The sequence below is a fragment of the Drosophila tropicalis genome, unplaced genomic scaffold (genome assembly GCF_018151085.1).
Source record: "Drosophila tropicalis isolate 14030-0801.00 unplaced genomic scaffold, ASM1815108v1 contig_805, whole genome shotgun sequence".
NCBI lineage: Eukaryota > Metazoa > Arthropoda > Insecta > Diptera > Drosophilidae > Drosophila > Drosophila tropicalis.
This window is the reverse complement of record NW_027173295.1, coordinates 240,839-262,950: the sequence shown is the minus strand read 5'-3', so window position 1 is coordinate 262,950 and position 22,112 is coordinate 240,839. Positions and strand designations below refer to the sequence as shown.

Here is a 22,112-nt window from a genome sequence, read left to right as displayed (position 1 = left end):
ACCACTACGCATTTTATTTTCCTTAATTTTTTTATTGTTTTTTTAGTGTCTGTTTTTTTTTTTTTTTTAAGGGAAAGTCGTTGAAGTGATTTGGGTTTGCTTTTTGTAAATTGACCCCCCCCCAAAAAAAAAAAAATAAATATATATATATATGTATATATATTGATGACCAATTAACACTAATTTTGAAATTGAAAATTCGAACCAAGCTTTGTTTTTTTGCTTTTGCTAACTTTAAATGGGTCTTAGTTGGATTAACTTACTTTATCCAATGATATTTTATCTATCTGACATTAGAATCCAATTAAAAACTCATCACTTCTCTGACCCCTGACCCCTACAATTTTTTGTTTTTCGTTTTTAATTTTAAGCAATAAGGTTTGTTTTTATATATATGTATATATATATATATTTATATTGTTTATGTCGATAACATTGAGAAAAAAATGCTTTATATATTTTTTTTTTTTTTTTTTGTTGAAGATTCATTTAACTACCACATTGAATTTAATTTGTTTTTGTTTTTTTTTTAGCATAAATTGAAGCTTGATTTTCATGTTTTTGTTTTGTTTTTGTTTTTGTTGTCGGCAAAAAGCAAATTTTTCATCAATATTCTGTGTATTCATTGTTAAATTTTGCTATATTTGATTAACATATTTTGTATTTGTTAATATATATATATATAATGAAATTTGTTCGGTGTTTTTTTTTCTCGTTTTTCGTTTTTCTCTTCTCATTTATTTATTAATTTTTATTTTTTTTTTTTGTTTTTTTTTTTGGGGGGTATCAAAAATTGGTCCATGTTAACCACTAAAAAACTGAAAGAAAAAATCTAAATAAAACAAATAAAAATTTAAGAAATAATTGTTGAAAAAAAAAACAAAAAATTTTCTGATTTCTTTTTTTAAATACTTTCTGTTTTTTTTTTTTTTTTGTTTTTATTTATGCCATAATTAATTAATTAGGTTTTTTCTTGTTGTTGTTGGTTTTGTGTTGCGTGTGTATAACATACAATAATTCCATATATACAATATATTTTTTGTTGTTGTTTTTTGTTTTTTTTTTATATCTATCATTAAATTTGATTTACATTTTTAATAGTTTTTTCCTCCGTTGCGTTTTTTTTTTAATTTTAATTTTTTTTTTTTTTTTAATTTATCTTAATTTATGTTAATATTTCTTAATAATTTTGTTTTATGTATTTTGTTGTTGTTTATACCAAGCTAAATTGTAATTTTTTCATTAAGTGTAGATAGGCTGTGGTTTTTCTTCTTCTTTTTTTTTTGTTTAAAAATTAAATTAAAATTATGCAACAATTAAAATTTAAATGTTTTTTTTTTTTTTTTTTTTATTTTCATCGTTTTTCATTTTATAAATGTAATAAAATTGTGTGGGTATTCTCTCTTTTTTTTAATTTTTTTTTTCAACGTTTATTTTTTCTGTTTTCCGCTTTTTTTTTCTGTTTCTTTCTTTTTTATATTTTCCGATGATGTTTAATACCAAGGATTATATAGAAGCAAGAGTTTGCTTATTTAAAGTTCCAAACCGGTTTACAAAAAAAAAAAAAAAAAAAAAAAAATATTGTTAAAAATTTAATAAAAGTGTGGATTTTAATCATTTCATTTAGGCGGGGCGGGGAGGAGGGCGCTGGCAAACTCAAGCTATCCAATTTCCTCATTTGTTTTAATACTTTGTACAATAACAGAAAAATTAAGGCAAAATTAACTTTAAATTTAAATTGAAAAAAAAAAAAAAATGAAAAAATAATAATAATAATAATAATAATAATAGTAAAACATATTACAAGTTTATATATATTTTTGCTTTTCCTGGGAGGGGGGCGGGGGGCGGTGTAGCCTGAACGAAAATTACACATTTAAATTCGTAAATTTCATTTTAAAGGAATTTTGTATTTTTAAACTGAATAATATTATAATTTGTTTTTCTTTTATTTTGTTTATCTTTTTTTCTTTTTGTTTTTGTTGTTGTGTTTTTAGTTGGTATAATGACTGTTTTGTTGTTATCCATTTGATTTTTTTGTTTTTTTTGTTTGTTTTTTTGTTTTTTTTGTTTTTAAATTAAATGCCAATTAGTTTAATTAATTAATTTTTAAATCACATTTCAAGGTTTTTCAACATCGGCAAAAATTGAAAAATTCAAATTTTTTTCTTCTTCGAGTTGTTGTAATTGTTGTTGTTGTTGTTGCTGTGTGAGGAAACGAAAATGTATGTTGTTGTTGTTGTTTTTTTCTTCTTCTTCTTCTCTTTCTTCTTCTCTCTTTTTTTGTTTTTTGTTTTTTGTTTTTTAATTTGTTGTTAATTTGTTTTAAAATTAATAATACTATTTACACCATAAATTGTTTGTTTTTGTTTCTTGTTTCTTGTTTTGCCTTTCTTTTTCCGTATTTCTTGTTTGTTTGTTTTTGCTTAATCAAACAAAGTGGCCAACAGATCGTCGCTGGCATTGTTGTTGCTGCTGCTGCCGCTGGAGGGTGGCGTATTTAGATCCGGCTGCGGCTCCAAGTACGATAAAATTTCCATGGGATCCACATCATTTAGCAACTGATTGGGAGATAATGAAAAGAAAGAGGAGAAAACACAAGGATTCAGATTAGTCAGGATATTCCTATTGAGGTTAACATGGATTTCGATAAACAATATTTAAATTGACGGGGAATTTACTTCTGATTTCTTCACTCAAGTCTTTAAGATTCGATCGCTTCTATCAAGGATCCAAAGATAACAATTCATGGAACTTACATTCAAATCATGTGTCGTATCATTGACAGCCGATTCGAAACTCTGCAGTTCGGCACTGAGATCACTTTCGGTGAATTTCAGTTGCGTCTGATTGCTGCCAGTGCCGCTCATCAGAGAGTTGAGCAATTGCTCCTGTTGCTGTTGCTGCTGGTTGTCGGCCGTTGAGAGGCTGTTGCTGCTACTGTTGCCCAGACGATTGGGTGTGCCAGGCGTTTGGGGGAACTGTGGCCCGTATTGTTGCCATTGTTGTTGTTGTGGTTTGGAGTGCCACTGCCGTTGCCTCCATTGCCGCCGCTGTTACTGCTACCAATGGGTTCATTGTGTGCCGAACTGACACTAGGTGGTCCGCCTGGAGTCATAGGATGGCTGGCACCAGGTGTATGGGGTGTGTGTGGCATCTGTTTGAAATGAGATTTGATGGATTAATATTTTGCATGTTTATATTTTAAGAGTTGTCTTCTTACCTGATCACTAAGTGATTTCTCCATGGCATTAAGTTGATCCAGAGAGTTGACAACGCCACTGCTGGCATCGCCACCATTGCCATCGTTATGATTGCCACCGGCACCACCAGCTCCTCCGCCACCGCCTGCGCCGCTGAAGTTATCAAAGCTGCTGCGATTGCTCCTAAAAGATTAACAAAAATAACAAAATAATTTCATTAATATTCTTTCTCTCTCTCTCTCTCTCTCTCCATCTCTATCTCTTTTACTTACATTTGTTGTCCATTGGCCATCATATTGCCATTGGCTATGGAGTTCATATCATGCATATTATAAGGACTCATCGCCTGCGAGTTGTCCCAAGTGGGCAATTGAGTGGATCCCGGTGACATGACCTTGGCAATGTCATCGCATAGTTCCTGTTTGATGGCTGGCAAACTAGTAGGACCGCCGCCGCCTCCAACGGTATTATTGGTGACAGAAGTCGCTTGGGCAGGATTTGGAGCATTGGGCATGCCACCATTGTGCTGCAAGGCACGCCAATTGGCCGATGAATCAATGATCACCTCATCCACATCCGAATTGCTGAGGGTATTAAGAATGGCCCAGATATATTGATCGATCTCCAGGGTATCCGTAATGGCCGATTTACTGCATTCGGGACAACGCCAAGAGCCCCGTTCGCTATTGATCATCAGATAGGCCTCCAGATCAAAGCATTGGACATGCTTGCATTCGTGTCCACGTGCAGGAAGCCTTATTCGAGATTTGGTTATCGGACACTTCAATGAGATCTTTGCGCACTGTTGCTGCTGCTGTGTGCTCTCTGTTCCATTGCCCGATGTTGCCGCCGTTGTGGTCGCCTCAGTGGGCATGCTAAGATTCCGTTTGATCTTTTGCACACTGTGCTCCAGGGGTAAAAGATTCCTCTTATGCAGCGTCTGCAGTACCTGACGCACCGATGGTCGATGGACTAGTTGCAGCACAAACAGATGGGACTGCAAAAGATGCATAACAAGAGCAAAATACATTTGCCTGATCGATGGGATCGATTTGTATAGTTACTTACACAACAACAGGAACTGGCGGTCAGTTGAAGGGTATTACGTCCGGGCTGGCAAACAGCCTTCAAATACAATGGACGCAATGCAGTGCTATTCTTCTCAGATCGCTCAATGTTGAGCGGTGTGGCATTGGCGGAGACAGTGACTGTGTGCGGCCAATTCGTATTCATTTGGCGATCATCCTGATGGAAGCATTTCAATTGCAGCTCCAGATCGGTTCTAAATGATAACAACAACAATAACAATTTTAAGTTAGCATTGGGGGTCAAGAGAGTTTGTGGAGTTCGTTTGTGTCTTACCGGCACATTAACGTGTTGTAGACATTTTGCTTCAAATGGAACACATGATTGCTCACTGAGAGATTGTGAAGCAGACGGAAGGGTGCCAATATGATGCCATCCCTCACTGGGAATGTCAGTCTCATTTCTTCGCCTGCAAATGCAAAGATGGACAAATTAACTCCAAGCCATTCAAAGGAACCTCTTTGTGTGTCTACTCACTGTTATCCATTGGCGGCTTGATGTCCGGATTGGGGCTAACATAGGGCACACTGCAGGCTGGTGTTAGCGGCGGCGTTGGATTACCAGGAACTGGACTGTGCTGATAGTTTTGTTGGAAACCTTGATTCTGATACGGATGATTGCCACCGCTGGCTCCAGTGGCTGTGGACACAATACCACCAATACCACCAGGACCACCAGGGCCGCCGCCACCCCTACACCCGGTCCAGCCGGGCACATGCCACCGACGCCGCCGACACCGCCAACGCCTCCAACGCCACCCTGTGGCGGCATACCAAGGCCGCCGGGATAGAATTGTCCACCATTACCACCGCCAACGCCAGCATATCCCATGCCGGGACCACCGACACCGCCGCCTCCACCCTGAGGCATGAAGCGTTGCTGTTGGCTCATGCAGCCTGGTCCGGCATTTGGATTTGGACCCATTGGTCCCATAATTGGACCACCATTCGGGCCCATTCCTGTACGTCCATAGCCGCCGCCGCCGTTGCCCGCATTGGGACCCATGGGTCCGCCGGCACGGCCATAGCCACCATTACCGCCGGCCTGCATGGGCAGTGGAACACCACCGGCTCCCACTCCACCCATGCCAGCTCCAGCACCGGGATGCATTTGCTGTCCGCCGCCATACATTTGCGGCGGTTGCTGTTGTTGCTGCTGCTGCTGCTGCATTTGCTGCTGCTGCACAGGATTCGGATACATGCCGCCGGCTCCCCCAGCCCCAGCCCTCTTCTGGGCCATATGCATTTGCGGATGCGGATATGGGGCCATGCGTCGCTGCTGCTGCTGATGTTGAGGTGGCATTTGCTGTTGCTGTGGATGATAACCTCCATTGGCCATGCCCTGCATTTTGGCCATCGGATTCATGCTGCCAGGCATGCCGCCGCCAACGCCGACGCCGCCCACACCGCCAGGACCCATTGACATGTTTTGCATTTGATTCATTGGCGTCATCTGGAACAAGAAGAAGAGACCACATTGTATATACCAACACTTGCTTTTCTCGTAGTGTAGATTAAATTTTTTCGTTTTTTTTTCGTCTATTTCAAGTCACTAATTGGCCAACACTTTGTTATTTCCATGTCACCAGCTGCTTTGCCTGCAATTAGCCATGCTGATCGTCGCCCTCCTTTCCCCTAACCACTCTACCCCCCTCTCCAGTGCACACTCTCCTGTCGCCTCTTGACTGCACTTTGTGCCCACATGCAAACAATTAAATTTGTTATTGAAAGCTCATTGGGAAATAAAATGGAAAAAAAAAACAGCTGAAGCTTCGCTTCAAACTGCGCAGCAGATGACAAATCGAGGGATAAGAATGATGGAAGTAGATAGGGGGGGGAATAAACCGGGCCCCACGTTGGGCGCCAATAACTCACAAACTGTATGTCGGCTTAAACTAAGCTACTACTCACTTGATGATGCCTTTGTGGTCCACCGCCTATGCCGCCGCCACCATAACCCATGCCCATGCCCATGCCGGTCATGCCCATGCCGTTGCCAACACCGCCTTGACCTGGATTATAGACGCCGCCGCCTGTTTGACTGCCACCACCATTCATATATTGGGCATTGCCATTGCCCATCATGCCACCGTTGGCTCCAGGATGCATGCCACCGCCGCTCATCTAAATACAAAGAGGGAGAGAGAGAAATATGGGAGAATCGAATGTTATTATGATTCTATCGAGCTTGATCGTTATTGCATCTCTTACCTGACTATAACCACCCATTGCATCCATATTGGACATGTGCTGTTGCTGCTGCTGCTGTTGCTGCTGATGATGGAGTTGATGATGTTGTTGCTGCTGCTGTGAATGTTGTTGTTGTTGTTGCTGCTGTTGCTGTTGCTGCTGCTGCTGCTGTTGATTGGCTGTCACCATATTAGGATAAACACCAATATTCTGAGCACTTTGACTGCTCGATGAGCCACTTAGACCGCCCAGTGAACTCGACGAGCTATTGCCACTGATCGATGTAAATTCCGAATTGGGACCAAAGGTATTATTTAGGCTGCGTAGGCTATCGCCGCCGATGACACCAGAGAGCTCATTGCCTAGCATGAAATTGCCACCACCGCCGCCGCCAGCAACAACAGATCGCTGTTGTTGATGTTGCTGATGTTGCTGCTGTTGCTGATAGGCCAAAAAACTTTCGCGTTGTTGTTGCTGTTGGTATTGTTGCTGATGTTGTTGTTGATTGTAAAACTGTTGCTGTTGCTGTTGCAGATCCAAATTGTTTGTGTTGTTACTGTTGTTGTTAATGATGTTGCTGCTGGCGTTGCTGTTGTTATTGTTGCTGTTGTTACTTGTACTACTGCCACCTGGCGGTGAGATTTGGCCCCCTGTGGCTGGCGCCCTTGAGGAGCCCGCCTGCTGGTTCATTTCATCATTTTTCCTATAATAATCATAATAGAGATAATAATAATACGAATTAGTTGGAATCATTGCAAATCTAGCCGTCGCCTGTCCTGTCCAAATGGGCGTGACAGCAAAGGCGGTGCGACAAACTCCTAGCCACATTTTGCCAAGCATTTAAGCCAAAAAAAAAAAAAGAAATAAAAGCACAAATAACAACGCGAAAGTTTTTGAAGTTTTCACAAGTTAGAAATTTAAAAAAAAAATATATATTAAATTATTCGACAAGTTAGGAAAAGTCTAGGGTTAAATGTGTATTGGAAAACTTAATGGATAGTCCCCACGTTGGGCGCCAAATTTAAAATTCTAGATGAGTGCAGGGAGTTGGTATCTACTAGAGAATGATCAGGAGGTGGGATGGAGGCTAGTCTCATGCAATTCTCACTATAAAAACTGAATATTGTTGATGATGTCATCATTAAACATATTGAATCCATATTGGGGCCTAGATTTCATCAACTCGTTGTTGTCGGCATCGTCATCATTGTCAACGTCATGCATTGCTTTTCGCTATTGTTGTTGCTGCATATTTATTGGCATTGCAATTGCAATTGCCGACCCCCCCTCTATACTCCTCCCACACCCCTCATCATCTGGCTTGTATGTGACTCTCTTTTAAGCTGGCGGTTTTGCTGACATTTAAGCGCCTAAAATGTCAAATGGGCTCAGGGCTTAGGTTTTCGTTTGCTGTTTGTTGCCTGCTGCTGCTTCTGCTGTTATTGTTGTTGTTGTTATTTTCGCATTCGTTTTGATGGCGCGACTTTTAAGGTAAAAATAATTAAGCATATTTGCCAGCCCCACACCAGACACAAACAGCATACGAAGCGGCAAGAGAATATGTGTATGTGTGTGTGTGTACAACTCACAAAACGCAATGCGAATTGGAAAAATGGAAATAAAAAATACAACAAAAAATATCATATAAAGTAACACGCTCACAATAATTGCGCATCTACAAAAAGCAGCTCAACACAGAACAAAAATAAAAATGAAAAGCAAATACAGAGAATAATAACAACAAAATGGTAAAATGCAAATAAATAGCACACACTAAGCGATTGGCTGATAATCGCATGACGAAAACCATGAGAAGAGAGAGATAGAGAGCGAGAGCCAGCAAGCCAGCCAGCCAGCTAGACGTATGAACGTATCAAGTACAGTATACTAGGCAAGCAAGAGAGAGAGAGACATTGATGAAGGGGTAGACAGGCAGTAGGGGGCCATAAGAAGTGTAGGAGAGGAAAATTCTGAACCTGTGATTGCTGTTGCTGCTGCTGCTGTTTGCGAGAGTCTGTGACGATAAATTAGCATTGGAGCAGGAGACACAGAGGCGCAGAGGGCAGTGTGGGGGAGTAGAGGAGAAGTAAAGCGAAACGATGGAGAGCCATTAACCACAACAAATACACACACACACACACACACACATGCACGTATGTATGTATGTATGGAAAATGCGGGTCAGCAGGTCAGTTTCTGTTTTGCTAATCTATAGCATACTTCAAGGCTGAAGTAAATAAAAAATGACCTGTGGATTACACACACACACACATTTAAACCAAGTTACAAGAGATATTTTGTTCTAGTATTTTTCAACACTGTTTTGCTTGGCTAAATCAATGTTTATGAGGAAAATGTTGGTAAACCATTGTTATCAATGTTGTTAAGTTTCAATGCTCTAAATGGAGTTGCATACTTCAGGGCTGTTCAACATGTGTCATCTTTTTATAACAACGCGACGTACATATGTATCTACCTATCTTTTTTTCTATGTACGTGTAAGTATATAATGAAACCGATGCGTGCACACGCAAATCAGTTCTAATTTGGCCTCAAGTTTGTTCTAAATACATGGTTATCTAACAGAACAACTTCCTGTCAACCTTCACCAGACTTACGATAAAAAAAAAAAAAAAAAAAACGCCAACCACAACAACATCATCTATATAACGAGACAAAAAAACGTGATCTTCGCATAGATAACACACTACATACTACATACAGGCGGCAGAGTGAGCGAGAGAGAGAGTCTAGACTATAGAGACTATGTGTGATAAAAACAACAGCTAAAACTATTCTCTCTATGTGAGTGTGTGTGTGTGTGTGTGCTTATTGAAAAACTTTCAACTCGTCATATAATCATCAAGTTTTCTAGGTTGAGATGGAAATATTTATTCACTCAGCAATTCGGTGAATTTTTGTTTTTGTTGTCGTTTAGTGATTAGATATAAATTTCTTCATTGATTAGATAAAATAAAAAACAATGTACATATGCGATGTATGTATCTGGAAACAATGAAGAGAAAAAAAGTCATTTTGACTTCTCTCCCTCTCTCTCTTAGTTATTCTACCTGTATCTCTCTAGCTCTGTCTCAGTTTAGTGAAGTCAATAGTGAATATTATGCGCACTTTGATTTGCTTTAGTTATAAAAAAAAAAAAAAACAACAAAAAATGGGTTTCGTTTTTGTTTTTCTCTCATTTGACACTTAAAATTGTATTTCCGTATGTTACAGCAGCAGCAGCAGCCGGCAGAGGCTTCGCTTTGAACGGGGGTCGGGGGTTAGTTAGTTTAAATAGTTTTGCGTGCTGCAAAATCTAAATAGAATAATTGCTATAATTTCCTATTAATGCCATGTGGATTCACTAGGTTCACAAAAGGAGAAGAAGACCCATAAAAGAACGTATGCTTTTTGTTTTCTATGCTTAGTTTTGTTTTTGTTTTTTTCCTGTTGTTATTCTTTGCGTGTTGTGTGCTTTTTATAAACGACATTTTGCGCTATGTAAAATACAAAAATACAATATTGTATAAAAATACATGAGAAGGCCGTGAAAAAACCAGACACGTGCGTGGAAACGTTATAAGTTTTGTAATCAATCTGAGTTTTTGGCGTTCTTGTGTGCATGTGTGTGTGTGTGTGTGTCATATTTGCTTGCCCATTTGCTAATTGTAGAACTCCCAGGGATCAAAATAAACTTCAATTGACTTTCCATGGTGGCGCCCTTAGGTAGGCAACACTATTTGTCATATATTTTTGGCCGCTGAGATTTTCGTTTGATTTTCTTGATTCACTTCATAAATTGCTATGAAAATCCAAATAAATCAGCATAATAAACTCTTTTGCCCCCTTCCACCCCCTCAAAAAAAAAAAAAGTCAACAAATGGCAGCAGCAACAACAACCCTTCAAACATTGTACCAAGGGGTCGATTTCGAAATCGAACAGCAAGACAATCAAACCAAAATAAAAAATGAAAGCACAAAAAATGAAAACACAGACAAATAAGGGAAAACCAGAAAGAGAGAGGAAGAGAGGAGAGAGAGAGAGGGAGAGAAATGAAAAAACAGCGCAGAATTTTTGATTAAAAAAATCCCTGGCAAATAATACAAAAACGTTTTAAATCGAGGAGGAAAGAGAAAATGCATGTGATATATGGAGAGTGAGATATGCATATCCGAGCTGTACATATGGAGAGAAACATATTTAAAAGTTGGCAGAAAACGTTATGACGTTAAAACATCTGCTAGTTTAAATTTGACCATCATATGTCTATAAAATGTGACCATAGACAAGACAACAACTTGAATCCTTAAGATAGAGTATCCTTTTTTAGAACAAAAGTTGTTAATTTTGTTTAATTTTAGATTGATTTACAATTTTTTTTGATTTCAATGGCGTTTTGCAACACTATTTGATATGTGTGTACTTCCCCGTCGCATAGAAATCAAAGTTGTGTGCATATTTTTAGGCTGTGAAACTATCATCATGTGATTAAGAGATTTTTGTGTATGTGTGCGTGTGTCCATTGCTATGATGTAATTGGTAACTGTTACCAATCGTTTGTAATAATCATGATGTTGTTCATGACGATGATGATGATGATGATGATGATGATGGTCCCGTTTGCTCGTGTTGGCGATAAAAAACAATAACTAAATATCAAAATGTTGACTTTGTTGTAACACACGCGCTAATCAGAGGCGACAAAGTGCCAGGTCCAACCCCCCAACACCTCCTACTTCTTCTCCTCCTCCTCTTCCTTCTCCACCTCGTCCACCCCTTTTTCTGTGTCTATCTCTTCTTTCAACTAACTATCAATCAGCGCTAGTTTTGCGCACCTTGCGGCCAGGCCAAAGCCAACAGTCGTTTTGTCGATCTGGTGTTATCTTATCTTTCTGTCACCATTTTGCCGAGTGGAAACAAATTTATGCCACTCAACCAAAAAGAGAAAACCAACTCTGCCATCAGCTCGTTAGTTAGTTAACTCGAAAACCCTGCCAAAAAAGCAAAAGCCAAACCTCTACCAATTCATTAAGACCTGCCAGATACCCTATCCTACAATAAGAGTCCTTAAAATACATAGAAATTCTCAAATTTATTGTCAATTTCATGTCATTCTAGAAGAATTTGTCTCATGAAATATGTTGATGGGAATACTCACTCCCATATACCCTAACCAAAATAGTGCAGGGTATTTCAAACTCTATTAGATAATTCGTCATTTGCTTTTATCTAATCGCCAATTAAAAACAATCAGCCGAAAAAAAAAAAAATCATAAACAATTAGACAGACATAAACATTAAAAATAAATCGAAGGCTGACACTGTCCACAAAATAAAAAATAAAAAAAAAAAAAAAACAAAACAAAACAAGAAATTAAAACCCAAAAAAAAAAAAAAAAACGTATACATATGTATATTTAGAAAACAAAATGAAAAAAAAAAAAAGAAGCTGCAATAATTTTTGCTCAAGTGTCTACATACAACACAACAAATACATTCATACATAAATAAATCACATTTAAAATAAAACAACAACACAAAAATTGCAACAACAAAACGCATAAATCGTCAAGCCAGGCAATGGCAGCGAAGCCGACGTCAGCTTCGTACTTGAAAACCAGTTTCAAGCAACAACAACAACAACAACAAAAAGTCTTCCAAAGTACAGCTAAACAACAAACAACAGCAACATAACCTGCCTGCTGCAACAATCGCCCCCCTCCTCGAAAAGACACAATATTAACAATTTTGGCAAGAAACTTACATATATCGATTCACATCGATAACGATATCGATTTCTACCATTTCAAAATCTGTTTACTGAAATTCAAATACTTTTTTACTTGACATTATATTTGAATCTAGATGAAATCAATTAAAGATCAAGTTCTCAGACTAAAAGTACCGACAAACTGGTAATAATTAACACCCTATTTATATGTATAAGCCCAATGAGCATATAAATAAAATCACCCTTCTTCTTCTTCTTTATAAGTGAATGTAAATCACACCCCCTTACCCACCACCATCACCAATACCACCATTGAGATTCGCCCTAACTGTGTTTAGATGCAAAACTACAACTACAAACAAAATGCACACGAGACATCAATCAAATCAACCACCGCAAAGGCAAGGAAGAGACGAAAAAAAAAAAAAAATCAAAACCCATCAAAAACCAACAACAGAAGCAGCAGCAACAACAACCACCGCAACAACAGATGTCTGTAGGCAGAGCTCTGTGAAGAGTACAAGAAAGTGGGGAGTGTGTGTGTGAGTAACAAAGAGAAGGTAGTAGAGGCTCTTCTGCCGCTGCTGCATATACTTCCTGTTCTTTTTTGTTCACACGGGAAATAAAAATGTGATACAAAAGAGTAAAATGACAGAAAAACAAAACCTAAACGCGGAAAACCATTTGCAAATCGCCAAAAACAACAACACACACATCAACCCTCTTGGGAGAATCAAAGAGCGTAGAAAGAGAGAGCGAGCGAGTGAGAGTGGTAAAAAGAGAACAAATATAGGTACATAGTGTGTTTATTGCTTTATCGAAGGTCCTCGAGACTGAGAGCGAAACCTCCCGATGATATTAATAAACCCATCAGGGCAGGCAGGCAAGCAGGCATCGTCGCTTCGCTTACAACCCCCGTAATCATCGTCACCGTTACATATGTATGTACATATGTATGTAAAACGGGCGGCAACCCCTAAATCATTAATTTTTCACCCCATCACAATTGAAGGTCACCACACAACAACAAGCGACCCAAAACCAAAAGCAAGCCGACACGATGATCACCACACCAATCCAATTCAATCCAATCCAATCCATTCCACACACATCTTGCATATCTAATCATGAAAATTTGAATTTGATTAGACCATTAATGGGTTAAGAGTTGTGACTTTTTGATTGCTGTCCTCAAAACACCTTGACGAGAAGAAGAAGTTGGAGAGTTGTTTCGTTTTTTCTTTTTGTTTTCGTCATCGTCGTCACATGATAAATATGTACGTAAAAATACCCAAAAAAGAACAACCATTTTAACGACCCAATTAAAAAGCCCCTGAAAAAAGCAAACTGATATGAAGAACTTTGCTAGGTCTAGATATAGAATAGTAAAATATATGCTTAAAAAGAAACCCATACCGTACCGAGATAGATAGTCGTTGATAGGAAACTAAAAATGGTACCAAAAATCAAAGGTAAGCAACTCTTATCAGTACAGAGGACAGAGTTTTCGGTTAACAACAACAACAACAAAACAAACGACAAACACAAAAACCAAACTTATTATAGCAAAAATACAGTGGTCCGGTCCGTAGGTAGGTACTCCTACGATCGGAGAAGTAATGTATCTATACAAAACAATGGAAATTTGTGCATTCAGTGAACGGGAGGTACTTTCGTATCACTGTGTATTTTGCGTTTAGGTATGCAGAAAAAAAAAACATTTTTTTGTTTTCAGTTATCGCTGAAAATTGCTTATCACTCAGAAACAGGTAGAGTAAAGTGGAGTACCCCCCCCACCACCACCACCGCCACTTGCCCATACACAAAAAGAGATCGACAAAATGGTTGATTGCCATTTTTTGTGAATGGAAATCGACGATACGAGTGCAAAAAGCAACAAATACTGTGTGGAAGGGAGGGGAAAATGATATTGTAGGTATATCAATTAAATCAATGGAAAAGCCAACGGAATAGAATAAAGCTTCGGGATGGCAGCTCGCAGAAGGCGAATGGATCTTCTGTAGATCTTTCTGGTGCTTCTTCCTTAAACTATTCCCATTTCCTTAGGACAAGGCGGAGAATATGATCGGCTAACTTTTACCGATCCGATTTCGACGAACGATTGTCAAAGTCAAATTCGGTTGGTAATCCCCTGCGCTGGTTTTTCGGTGGTTTTCGGCGCAGTGTCTCCGATTGTCTCAAACCCCCTCTTCTCTGGCTCTAGAGAAATGTGAACGGAATTGAATGAGATTTTCTTGAAATTTTCTTAAAATGTTGCATGGATTTTTAGGAAAATTCTTGAGAAACTTAGGGCACAAAACTCTACCTGTCTGTTGGTAGATACAAATGGGTTAAAATTTGTACCTGTGTGCGAGACTCGGCATTTGTCTTAAACGTCTGTTAACTGTAAAAGGTTTGAACCTTTTTTCATTCTTTCTTATTTTTTGGGTTTCCTTCTTCGACTTCTTCTCATGATGATGAATTACAAGCCAACCGAAAAAATGTAAGAGAAAGATGAGAAGGGGGGAGAAATATGCGTGGCATGTGAGAAAAAATACAAAAAACGGCAAACCGAATACATGCATGGGAAAGTCGAAGAAGAAGAGGGGGAAAAGAGTATATACAAATGTACATAAGTGTGTATGTGTGTGTGTGTGTATGTATGTAGGTAGATCAAGTCGAGATGAAGTCTGTAGTAGTTGTAAGTGACCTTTTTCTTTTTCTTCTTCCTCCTTTTTTCCCCAATTTTTTTTTTCTTGTGTGAGAAAAATTGGGCGAAAAAAAAGATGAGCGCGGTATGAGGAGGGTGAGTATGGGGGGGAGACGACTAAAACATGGACTAACGAAATGCCGAAACGAAGCGGATCGCATTGTCTCTGGAAAAATTTCTTTCTTGCCATCGATATACATATGTAAGTATGTATGTATTTTGTGTGTGTTTGTTGCCTTCGTTCTACGAAAATAGTTCAATGGAAAACTCCACAAACAACAACAACAACAACAACAATAACAACAAAGCAACAGTAGTAGGTCGAAAAACTGAAGACAAAAGTCGACAAAAACGAACGAACCAAATTTTCTTCTTTTTTTTTTTCATCTCTTCACTTCCCCTCCCTTTCACCCATCTTTTTGTTCTTTCTATGGGTGACTGACTTGATACTCTGCTGGTCTACGTGCCATAGTCTTAGGAGAGTCGTGTTTGTATGCATGTGTGTGTGTGTAAGTGTGTTTGAATCAATTATGGGTCAGCTGTGCGTGAGCGAAAGCCACTTGAATGGGTGAGAGAGCGAGCAAACAGAAGAGAGAGAGAGAGATGAAATTTGTGGCTGGTTGTAGTCACAGCTGATGTGCGTGTATTTTGGGCCGCCAGTGAACAGTGGGCTGGGGGATGGTTTTTCCATCTTCTATTTCTTTTTTTTTTTTTTTTTGTGACATTTTTGTGGGTGACATCTGTTTGACTTTTATTTCGATTATGATTTCGTTAAAGTTTGAAATGTTTTTTGTTGTCCATTTTTTTTGACGAGTTAATGTCAAAAATATTTGGGAAAGTTTCTTTAAATGAATTATTCTAACTGTTGTTTCTTTCTAATTATATAAATGAGAATTTTCAGACATGGCTTAATTTTTGCACTCTAAACTCTAACAAAAAAGAAATTTTGTTGTCTTCTCAAATTTTTTGTGTAAATATTTAACTAGTTAAAAAAAAATGAATTAACAAACTTGTCGTTAAATTTAGCTGAAATTTGATTTCACTTTTTTAAAAAATTTACATAAAAAAAGCATAAATTTTAAATCCCGAATTTGCACATGAAATTTCTAATCAATTCCTAATTAGGTAAATTTTTGAAAACAAAACAACAAACAAAACAAACAAATTGTTTATTTATAGATTTGTCTTGGTTTCTGTTTTCTGTTTTTGAAATTATCATTATTATTATTTAATACTCAATCAACACTTAAGCACTACAAACAACAAACAAATCAACAAAACATAAATAGAATTTAACTAAAATATCTAAAACTCAATCGCAGCAACAAAAAGTATCTAGACGTTTGTTCAAAAACAAAAACAAACAAAAAAAAAAACGTAACTTGCAGTAGTAAAACACAAAAACCACAACAACAAAACTTGATGGCCATTCAGAAATTGTTTTTGGCACTATTTTTTTTTTTTTTTTTTTTGGATAAACTTTATTTTGTTTTGATTTTTAGACACTGAAAAAAATGCTGTTGTTTTTTTTAAGATATTTTACCTAAGTATTTCTTTAGCTTTTTATGGTTTTTTAGTTGTTGTTGTTGTTGCTGTTGGTTGTTGGTGTTGCTTTGATTGATTGAATGCTTGTTGTTGTTGCTTAGTTGTTGCTTGGGACAGGTGCAGGAGCACACCACCGCCCGCCACACGCGCCGCACACACCGATGAAGAAGAAGCAGATGGAAGATGTAAGAAGAAGAAGCAGCAGCAACAGAAGATTTGCTCTCTCTCTCCTCCTCTCTCTCTCTCTCTCTTTTCGCTCTCTCTATCTGCGGCACAAACACGGGCACGCACACACACACACAGAAAACTGTTTGTCGCAATTTTTTTTTTTTTTTTTTTGTTTGTTTGTTGTTGTTGATCTTGGTTTTCTGTATATATTTGAAGTCTTTTTTGTATCTGTATCTTTGGGCTGCACTTTCTTCACTTGATTTTAAATTGAGTTTTTATTATAATTTTTTTTTTTGTTTTTGTGTTTATTTTGTTTTTTGTTTGGGGGGGAAACTTACTTTTTGGAATTGCGCTTCGTTGTTTGTTTGGAATACATGGGAATTTTGTCAACAATCAATTGCATGGCATCAACAAATTAAACATGTGGGAGAGAGACAACAACACTTGTCTAACGTCGATTTTTTTTGTTTCTGTTAATTGTTGTTATTAAGTTCTGCTTGTTTGTTTGTTTGTTTATTCTTTTGCAGTTCACTAAAACATTGTTTACGATCTTTCTTTTTAATTTTTTTGTTTCTTTTCTTCTTTTTGGTTGCCTAGCAAATTTTGTCTTCTTTTATGTTTGTTTAATTTCTTTCACTTTTTTTAACATTTAAACTCAAAAAAAAAAAAGTATTTTGATTTGTTTTCCTTCTTGTCCGGTTGTTTTTCGGTTTTTATTTTGAATTTTTGTATTTATCGTATAATTTATAATTTTTCTTTATTTTTTGTTTGTTTTTTTTTTTTTTAATACTGTTGCTCGTAGTAGTAGTAATCCAAGTTGTCTGTTGTTGCTGCTGATGTTTGTTTGCTTTAGCTGGAGGAACTTTTTAAGAAGCACTTTTAATCAATCCAGAGATGATGATCACTTAAATAATGCTTTCTTTTTCTTTGTGTGTGTGTATGTATGTTTCTTTTCAATATATATATATATATACATATATATAGAATTTTCAAAACTTTTTCTTGTTCAAAAACTTAAAAAAAAATGTACGTGAATTTCAGAGATGTTGTGTTGTTATTAGCCGCATTATTATAGGCAACACTCTTGCTTTTGTGCTTTGGATATTGGTCGCTTGCTCGCCTCGCCTCGTGTTTTGTTCAACCGACGACAACATTCGACGACGGCAGCCAGAAAGGAACTGAAGCTGACACGGCGACTCGAAACTACTGACTGACAACCAAAAACCGCTGCCGCTGCTGCTGCTGCTGCTGCTTTTGCTTTTGCTGCTGTTGTTGACGACGCCGTTTGCTACCTTTTTTTTTTGTTTCTGTTTTGTGAGCGATGCACCCACACAGATACAGTGTCAGATGCAGTGCTGACACTATGGCCATTTATATGCTAGATCTAGCAGTTTTTTTTAATTTGCTATTAGTCACAAATTTAGCAATACAAACATGGAAAAATCGTATTTATAGTATAAGATCTTAGATATGAATTACAAAGAAATGAAAAATGATGCCACAATTATGTGTTGCCTCTAAAAAATAAAAAGCGATAGAACGAAATAAGCTTATGATGAGGATTTTAATGTTTTCGAAGACTTTGACAATATTTTAAATATTATTTACCAAATAATATTACCAATTTAATTACTCAAATATACATATATATGATTAAAAAACATTTGCAATTTTTTCAACAGCAATTGCCATAAACTTTTGTTTTTAGCCATTTTTTTTTTGACTTCCAAAATTCTGCCAGCACTGGTCAGAAGACAGAACGAGAGAGAGTGATTAAACGAAGAGAGAGATAGAGCGGGAGAGAAATAGAGTGAGAGAGGGAGAAGAAGAATGTACGAGTGATGGGTACAGTTGCTCGGCTCCGGCTCTCTCTCGCTCTCTCGCTTGATTTATTTCAGGTCGCCCATTTGGGTTTGCGCTGTTTAAGGGGCGACGACGCGCGAGCACTTAAGTAAAATAATAATTATGTATACGTATGTCAATTTGTTTGACTTCTTCTTTTTCGTTTTGGTTTGTGATGTTGGTGTTGTTGCTGCTGCTGCTGCTGCTGTTACTGCGTTTTCTGCTACGTTATGAATTTGGTAGTATGTAGTAGGTAGTAGAAAGCGTAGTCAATTTTCTGCTACTATTTTATGTGTGCAGCCTTTGCCACATGCTGACATTTATTGGGTTTGTTTTGAAAGCGCGTTTAATAGGCTTGTATGAGTGTTTTTCTATATGAATGTGAATGCGCGCGTGTTGTGTGTGTGTGTGCGTTTGTGTGTTTGTGAGTGGCGAAGAGAGGCAGCGCTAAGTAGATTTTTCAGCACATTTGTCTTAATTGTTGTGATTTGTGGTTGATATATTTTTTGTTTGAATGATTTATGATCTAGATTTTGAAGCGTGGAATATGTAAATTAGATGACATATCGACAATTTGATAGTTATGCATCAAAATTGATTGTTTATATTGTGTTAACCGTTAATTATGTATGCTCAGATATTGTGAACATTTGAAATTATTTATGAACAAAAATATTGCTATACGAATGTGTCCATTTATTTACTTTCATGATCTTAATTTGCTTACATCTTCTCTTCAATGAGCGCCAAAACAAAAAAAAAAAATTTGAAAAAAATTTACCAAAAGAATTTTTTGTTTGTTTTATTTTTGTGATACTTTAATTACCCAAATCAAAAAACCAAATAGAAAACATTTAACAATTTAATCTGACTATATCAATTGCCTCACACACACACACACACACACACAAACACACATGCACTCACTGGCTGCTTACATTTTTCACGCTCTCACGCTCTCTGCGGCATACGAAATCCACTCCCAATTTATCACTCAATTAGCACAGAAAAATGTAGTAGTGTATTTACTACTACTCGCTCGCTCTCTGTCTCGCTCAATTGCCCTGTCTCTGTCTATTGTGCTCTTCTCACTCTCTCACTTAACGCCAAGCTTTGGCTCACTCACTCTCGCTCTCTCCCTCTAACGCTCTCTCTCTCTCTCTACGGCGGTCGGTGGCGTTCAGCTGCGTGAGAAAACCCCTTGGTATCGGGTGTTCATCTCAATGAAATTGTAGCATATTTGTTGCCATATCGAGATTAAATTTTCAAAACACAAACGAGACAAAGAGCAAGTGAGGGAGACAGAGTCAGAGAAAGAGAGAGAGAGAGAGAGAGAGACTGATATTGTGCGAGAAAGAGAGAGAGAGCAGGAGTGTGAGAGCAAGAACGAGAGAATCAGGCAACGAGTTGTTATTGTTGTTGTTGTTACTGCAGTGGGTGGGCGATTGGGTGGTTGCTTGATTGGGTGGGTGACGGTGGCTGGGAGGTTTTCGGCTTCGGGTTTGGGGTCGCGATTTATTGATGACGTCGTCGTTGACGTCGGCGTCGGCTTCGCTGCCGGCTGTGTTAATGTGTTTGTTGCTTTTGGCATAAAATTATGTTTTATTTTATTTAACATGCATTTCGTTTCGTTGTGTTTGGTTTCTTTTTTTTTCGTCTTTCTTTCGTTCCTTTTTTTTTCGGCAGCCCAACACTTTGTCCTGGGCCAAAAATGAAAAAAAGGAAGACATTTTTCTTTTATTATGTATTTTCTGTTTTTTTTTCTTGCTTTGCTTTTCTTTTTTTCCTTTTTATTTTTTTTTTTTTTTCGTGCAATCCTCGATGATGATGAGGCCAGGCATTGGGTTTGGGTTTGGGTTTTGGGCTGTGCGCCTATGCTTGCCAGTGTGTGTGTGTGTGTAAGTGTGCTTGTGTGTTTGTGTATGTAAAAGGAAGTGTAGTCGTCATCGGCATCGGTTTTATGCACGTGTGATGGTGAGGGAGGGTCGGTCCGTCGGCTGCTCGTTGTCGTTGCCGTTGTCGTTGTCGAGCCATGGCACATAGCCTGTATCTGTATCCGTATCTGTATCTGTGTAAATGCGTTGGTTGTTTGGCTTGTTCCCTGCTCCTTCTTCTTGTTTCTCCTGCCTTCTGCCTGCTGCCTATTCTGGCATTTTGTGTATGTGTCATGACTGCTTATGTGCGTGTTGGTTCCTGTGCCTGTTCCTGTTAGTTGGGAGCCAGTCACAAGATACAGGGTGTTGTGTCATGTCTTGTTACATTGTTTTGGAATTTGAATATAGATTTATACATTCAAGGTATCTTGAGATCTTTTCCATATGGAAGCACCGTCTTGTCTAGTTCGACTCGGCGTTTGAAGCTGATCAGGAATATATCTACATATATAGTATATCCACTTTATGGGATGGGAAGAGATTCCTCCCGCCTGTTACATATGGCGACTTTTATAGAGCATTTCACCCTATGGTTGCATAGTAGAGAAATACAGGGTGTCCACTAACAATGTTTAATAAGTTTAATTTTTTAAAGTTAAAAACGATTTTTAAAAGTAAAAGCAAAATTCGATATCAATATCAACAAATTAATTCGAAATTGAAAATGGAAAAGCCCTGTTTCTCCTTTATATATTATATATTTTGTTTTTAAATTGGTCTTGTTTGAAGTTAATACTTGTAAGTAAATAAATATGTGTACATACATACATATGTACATATTTAGGGTGCCTCAATTTATAATTGCCTTTTCTAGTTCCTAAAATATTTGTATGTACATATGAACGCATAAGTTTAATCAATTGTCTAATTATACAGGGTGTCCAAGAAAGAAAATCATTTGTTAATATGTATTCTTATTATAATTTTAGATCAGTGTATTGAGGATTATGTATGAATGTTCTTGTGGATGTATATTCATGTACCTTTTGATTGTTTATTGTGGAATTTCGATTTCAATTGGGAATACACCCTGTATACACTGGATATCGAAACAAACAAACCTAAAAAAGACGGCTGTAAAAACAATTTAATGCATAAAACGACAAAAATCTGGTTTTTTGCACAAAACCCAAAACCCAGAGCCACCAAACCAACAAGCGACGAAAGCGCTTCCCGGTGGTATGGTTTGGTGTGGGAGGGTGCCAGGGAGGGTGGGGCGGCGGTTGGGGTGAGCCAGTAGGAAGTTGCTGGTGCTGCTGCCTGCTGTTGCTGGAAGAACACTCAACACACAGCACACAACACACAACACATAGCCAATGTTGAGATTACACTAAAAGTAACTGCGAGGCTAAAGCAGCAGCAGCAACAGCAGCAGCAATAACAACAGCAAACGGAGTGCAGCAATGAGAGAGCGCAGCACTAAAATCAATTATGTAGCCAGAGCAGCAAACAGCAATAGCAGCAGCAGCAGCAGCAACAACAACTGCAGTTTGGCAGCAACAACAACAGCAGCAGCAGCAGCGTGAAAATAGTAGTGGAAAAAAGGCATCAACGGACACAGGGTGATGGAGAATGATGTGAGGGTGGGGGTGGCAAGAGCTGAGTGTCGTTCGTTTACGTTTCGTCGTTCGGTCAGCCGTCGTCGTCGTCATCGTCGTTGTTGTTGTTATTGGCGTTGTAGTAGTCGGCAAATATGTTGCGCA

At 37.9% G+C, this 22,112-nt stretch overlaps 1 protein-coding gene across 1 annotated transcript; it reads right to left on the bottom strand.

Annotated features, from left to right (window-relative positions):
• Window positions 1-1,817: 1,817 nt before the first annotated feature.
• On the bottom strand, window positions 1,818-17,847 carry tna (tonalli). Its single transcript, XM_068293661.1, is given in 12 exon segments — window positions 1,818-2,561; window positions 2,760-2,980; window positions 2,983-3,157; window positions 3,224-3,386; window positions 3,476-4,200; window positions 4,272-4,485; window positions 4,566-4,698; window positions 4,767-4,928; window positions 4,988-5,741; window positions 6,200-6,412; window positions 6,500-7,181; window positions 16,972-17,847. Coding segments are annotated over 12 exon segments (3,642 nt in total). The 5' UTR covers window positions 17,037-17,847; the 3' UTR covers window positions 1,818-2,426.
• Window positions 17,848-22,112: the final 4,265 nt, after the last annotated feature.